At 34.3% G+C, this 6,000-nt stretch overlaps 1 protein-coding gene across 2 annotated transcripts in view; it reads right to left on the bottom strand.

Moving 5' to 3' along the window:
• Positions 1 to 3,699: 3,699 nt before the first annotated feature.
• GOLM2 (golgi membrane protein 2) overlaps positions 3,700 to 6,000 on the bottom strand; it is a 117,208-nt gene continuing 114,907 nt past the window's right edge. For both annotated transcript variants that reach the window (XM_058541465.1, XM_058541467.1), the window contains one exon: positions 3,700 to 4,354. In XM_058541465.1, the coding sequence (XP_058397448.1) occupies positions 4,284 to 4,354 (71 nt within the window). In that variant the 3' untranslated portion in view covers positions 3,700 to 4,283. The remainder of the gene's footprint in view (positions 4,355 to 6,000) is intronic.

Here is a 6,000-nt window from a genome sequence, read left to right as displayed (position 1 = left end):
TAGTTACCTTAAACTAGTATAGTCTTGATTTTATGCTTTGTTAGTTCATATCTGTGGAAAGCCCAATGAGTTTCATAAGCTCTAACTTGGCAGGACTCAAGTCTCCATACTCTGTCTCCCCTGCCAATCTTGTAAGAGCTTGTTAGGGCATGTCTAGAGCAGGTCTTACCCTAGGGCATGGTCTTTACTCCTAAGGTGCAACCTTTCTAGTGTTTCAGCTGGATGCCACAGTTGTTAAAAAGATCTGCACCTTAGCAGGCCCAGGAACCTAATGTCCTTTAGCAATTCTTTTATGCCAACACTTCTTGACCTCTGGTATCTCTTCCATTCTCAACTCTGTAGCAACTGCTGTCTTGCTCTGGGGCCACCTCTATGAATAGCTCCCTCTTCTCTGATGCCCCACTCTGTAGATTCTAACCATTTCAGCTGCTCTCCACTATGATCTCTGTCTTCTCAGTTCAGCACTCCAGCCTCTTTACACCACAGGAAGCTGGATGATTGTGAGGCTTGTTTCCCTTCTCTCAAAAATTTCAATTTTGTGCTGCCTGAAAACAATTGCTTAATATATCTTTTCCAGTCTTATAGTTGCTACTAATCCAGGAGGGCTAGTCAAGTTACAGTAGTCCCCCCTTATCCTGGGGGGGATCCGTCCAAGACCCCCAGTAGATGGTTGAAACCACAGATAGTACTGAGCCCTATATATACTATGTTTTTTTGCTGACTAACAGGCTAAGAGGCAGGTAGCGTATAGAGCATGGATATGCTGGGCAAAAGCATGATTCATGTCTCAGGCAGGATAGAGCTGCACGGTGCAAGATTTCATCATGCTACTCAGAATAGCATGCAATTTAAAACTTAAGAATTGTTTATTTCTGGAATTTTCCATTTAATATTTTTGGACCACAGTTGATCACAGGTAAATGAAACCATGGAAAGTAAAATCACGGATGCCGGAGGGGGGGCTACTGTACTTGATCATAGCCAGAAGCAGAAGTCTTCCTTCCCTCAGATTTTTTGAAGTGGAACTAAGGAAAAAGGAGCAGCCTCTCTCAGGTGGCAAAACTAAGAAAATATGACCTGTTGGAAGTCTTGGTTAGAGCTTTGAGGGGGAAGCTGGTCTGAGAGAATGAAAGTAACAAGTAGAGAGAAGCAGAAATGGGAGTTGGTGAAAAAGTTGACAGCATTCAAGTTTGTTTCAATTGTCCTCAAGTCCAGAGACTCCTGCCCTTTATTAAGTTTGCTTACATGGACCATTAAATTCCCCCTTTTTTCTGGGATAGCTGGTTGAATTTTCATTCACCCTTAGTGAGGAGAGTCTTTTACAAGGCACTGGATGTTGCCCAGTTAGAACTAAATGTTGATGGCCCACATGTGATGTTAAGACTCAATAACTTAGACTTTGGAAACGTATTAACGTCACACTGGCTTGTCTTATTGGAGCCATAGGGCCAGACGTGAGGGAACCAAAGTTTCCAAGGTCAGCCATTATGGGAGATGACTATCTCCCTCATAAGTATGGATTTTTTAAAATAGATTCTCTGTCCTTATATTCTAGCAAATTTTGTTGTTACAGGATTATACAAATGAGAAGTCAAAAAGGCACACAATCTTAAGATTTTTTTTAAATAAAAGGAAATATTTTATAAGTGATTTTGAAGTCATTTTCACATTCTCTTTGGAATCATCCTTCCATGTATGTTTTATATTCTGCATTTTCTCTTTATGGGTCAGTAGCAAGTGACCTGAACTTATAAGGTTCTCCGTATCTTACCCCTTCCATACCTCTTCAGCCTCATTTCTCTCCCTCTTGCTCATGAAACTCTAGCCTCACAACTGTTAATGTTTCAGTTAAGTGAAAACCTGATTATTTGGAACCTTAGAGACCTTGGAACCTTGTTTTATTTTTAATAGCTCTTATCACTATTTAAAATTATCTGGTTCATGTGTTTATTTGTATATTGTCTGACTGCTCCCACTTGAATGTAAGCTCCATGAGAACAGAAACCTGGTCTATCTTATCCACTACAGTATTCTTACTACCTAGAACAATGCTAGGCACATACGAAGCATTCAATATCTGTTAAATAAACTAGCACTACAGTAAACAGCCCTAGAGTAAAAATTTCTGCCATTCTAGTTTAGCTTAGCTTAAAATGAATTCTAAATTTACTCAAATTTTAGTGTTAAAATGTAACTATTTGCATTACACAAGTGTGATATGTATATATGTTATCAGAATCAGCAAAATAGTGAAAACAAGTTTAATTTTTAATTTATTAGAACCCAGTAAGAGATGATTTTAAAAGCAGAGTTTCCATCAAATTAACACTTAATTCAGGGCAAAAATACATTTAAAAAACCTAAATCTTAAGGCAGAAGTAAAACATTATAAAACCAGCATTTCTAATACAGACTGTAGAATGTCAGAATTTTAAGAGATTCACATAGAATTTATAGCACTAAAATGTTAATACAGTCAAAATATTATCAATTGGTCCAAGATTTCTCAGTTTATAAAATGTCTAGACTGCTAATGGAAGAAATTTTGCTATGTAAGTAATAGTTACCAAAAAATGAAGTAATTGTTTTTATGACAAAGGAACTAAGGCAAGAAATTTCTTGGTTTTCATTTGTAAAGATTTTATAGCATTATAGTATTACTAGGAGTATTTTTTAGATTTATCTTCCCATCCTAATGCCCAAAAGTGTGCATTAATTCCCTTTAACTCCATTTTAAAAAATTCTGTGAACTATCATACCTATTCACTGTGGGCCTAACTCTACTGATAGCGAAGGCATGAATTGTTTACTTTGATATGGTAGAAAAAACAATTTTAGTAAATCACTACATCTTTTCCTGGTCGCTAAATAATTTCAAACTGAAGTCTAAGAATTTTTGCACCTCCAATAAGTGAACAACCTATTTTTTTACGTCTATACATTTGAATTTTGATTAGAACCTGAGTACAGGGTGGAAAAAAAGCATTTCATGTTTATGTGCAATTAACAGTAGCCCTTCTGAAAAAGAGCATTAACAACCTTAAATTTTTCCTTATGATCAAAACCTTTTATTTTGGGGGAGGGGGATAAGATTTAAAAGTGCTTTAAATCAGAAAACAAGAATTAGCTAGCTTACATATTCTACTAAACAGTGTCAAAAAAGACAAATGCATTTAAAATAATTTTGTAAGTCTAGCAAATAAGAGGTTTATGGGTTCTTAACTAACATATTAAGTAATTACAAAGATTCTTCATCTTTATTACAAACTTTTAAGCTATTTTAATAAAATGGCTATAGACCTCACTGTACTTCTATTTATCTGTGCATTAATAAAAATCTGTTAAAACTCCTTATTTAGTACTTCTGAAAAAGTCTAGTCAAATAAGATCACTAAAACTACCAGAAAAGCTTTGAAATACTGATTGCAGATTCATTTCAAAGTTGATTTAGCCTCTTTCAGAATCTGGCATTTAATCATGAATATCTTCACCAACTTGAGCTCTGAAAATACAAAATTTTAGCCAGTGCTGGTTATAGTTAAACAGTACTGGAATTATGTGAAAAAATAAAAATATATTGTCCATCATGCATTTCATAATTTCATGAACTAAGTAAGGTATAACTCATAAATATTGTTATGTCTTTGCAGGTTATCTCAATTTCCATCAGGCCTCAGCTGAAAGATTATCTGCCAAAACACATCAGCACTCATGTAAAATAAAAGGAGTAGAGAGGTGATTTTGCACACATGCTGCCCAGTGTTTGGCTTCCAGGTTCTCCTCTTTTATATAACTATTCTAGGTATAACTCCTTGAAGAGCACAAGATGAGGGGTAGATAGAACAGAAAACCTGTTGGGCTAAGAAGAATATATTAGTATATAAAAAGTTTTTCCATTGAATAACTGTTCTCACTGTGGTTATGCTATGTGCAACATACAAATTGTACAACTTTTTCCTGTTTGTCCGTTTGTGGAAAGAATTAGGCTCAATAAAATGTAAAATATACATTAGTTTGCTTTAAATGCAAAGATTAAAGTTTTGCTTATTTTGTTTTTGGCTCAACTGTATCATAACCAAAAAAGTCTCTGCTTTGATAATACAATATGAAAAAGTTCACATATGTACATGGGTACATTCTTTCATTAAAATTTTTCCTTAAATCTATCTCAATGTATCTTTACAACTAATACAACTGATCTTTACAACAAAAGTCAAAAACGACAAAGTAGAAATGATTCCATTATACAGCACTTTAGGTTTTCTGAAGTTTTCCTTTAGGACTTAAAGGACATCATTGAAACGTTGCTTTCCATAGTCTGCAGGATCCATTTGAAGTTCTCGTTCTTCATCATCTGTAAGGGAGATAATTATGTATCAAGAATATTATTTTTAAAATCACTTGCAGAAATCCAATTAAATGTCTCCTTTTTTTCTCAGTCTTAAGGTAGTTTTCTGCTTGTTATTTTACACCGTCTGCAAATAGTGTTCTATTTCTTAGTTGCTTGTCTAAAGAGCAAAAAGTCTGTAACTATTTTGGAAGATTACTTAATTTTAACAAATCTTTTGATATTTGATAGGAAGGATGGAAGGAAGAGAGAAAGAAATAGGTAGAGCTAAATATATATAGCTAGCAAAACTTTAGGAGCCCACTAACATTGAGGAGTTAATCCTTTTACATAAATATATTATTTCTATACAGATGAAGGTTAGTCCTTTAAAGCTTTGGTTAAAACGGTTTTATGTACATTTTTATGCCTTTAAAAACCAAATTTTTTTCTAATTATAAAATTAATCCATAGTCATCATGTAAAAATTAGGAAATAATAGATAGGAAAATAAAAGTTACTCATAATCCCAACATTTAGCATGTTAGTGAATTTCTTTGCTTCTCTGCTAAGAGCTTACCAGTAACTTCCTAAATGAAGTATACTAACCAAAACTTAACCTTTTCTTTACCAAAAAGAAAAAAATTATTACATAAGATTGTTAGTAAGATCTAAAATCACTTTGAGTAGCTATATTAAGCAACCCCATATGGCACTTTGGAGTTTGACTTATTTGGCTATTGACAGGTTTTCCAACTCCTTCTTGGTTATCAGCTGTCACTTCACATCACTGTCAGTTTATCTGCCAATAGCAATCTTTCTCTTTTTTTCTAATTTTGCTACAAACTACAGGTTTTGAAATAAGACTGTTCATAGTATTAAAATTATGTTATTTTGTAATGTATATAAATGTTGAATCAATATGTTGTACACTTGAAACTAATATAATATTGCATGTCAATTATACTTCAATTAAAAAATTATATTAGAACAAGAATGAAATTTTTTTTTTTTTTAAGATATAGATCTCAGGGGGACCTGGCTCAACATTTTTTTTTTTTTTGAGGAAGATTGGCCCTGAGCTAACACCTGTTGCCAATTTTCCTCTTTTTTTCTTTTTTCTCCCCAAAGCCCCCAGTACATAGTTGTGTATCCCAGTTGTAGGTCCTTCTAGTTCTTCCACGTGGGATGCTGCCTCAGCATGGCTTGATGAGCAGTGAGTAGGTCCATGCCCAGGATCCAAGCTGGCGAACCCTGGGACGCCAAAGCGGAGTGCAGGAACTTAACTGCTGGGCCACCAGGCCGGCCCCCAAAAAGTACTTTAATCAGATTCTAAGAGTCTCCGTTTTAAGTACATGGCTTTTAATGACATCTTTTGGCTCCTCCACAGCCTTAAAAAGTGACTTTTCTTACTTTTTGGTTCACAGTTACAATTACCCAATAGCTTAGTTTTGGACAGATTGAGGTGTTACTATCATAACTGTCTGGAAATATAATTTTATATAATTTAAAGAGAAATATACATTGGAATCCAAATTCACATGACTACCATAGCTTTCTGAAATCTATTCTTTTAGGTTTGATAGGTTTTCCACTCTCAGCTTCTTTAGGATAACCTGTGGTAAAATTTTGTTCAAAAATATGCCATGTGGTGTATGTATTATGTATTAACT

This window comes from Diceros bicornis, chromosome 5, assembly GCF_020826845.1.
Source record: "Diceros bicornis minor isolate mBicDic1 chromosome 5, mDicBic1.mat.cur, whole genome shotgun sequence".
Taxonomy (NCBI): domain Eukaryota; kingdom Metazoa; phylum Chordata; class Mammalia; order Perissodactyla; family Rhinocerotidae; genus Diceros; species Diceros bicornis.
The sequence above is the reverse complement of the archived record's forward strand: the minus strand, read 5'-3'. Positions and strand labels throughout refer to the sequence as shown.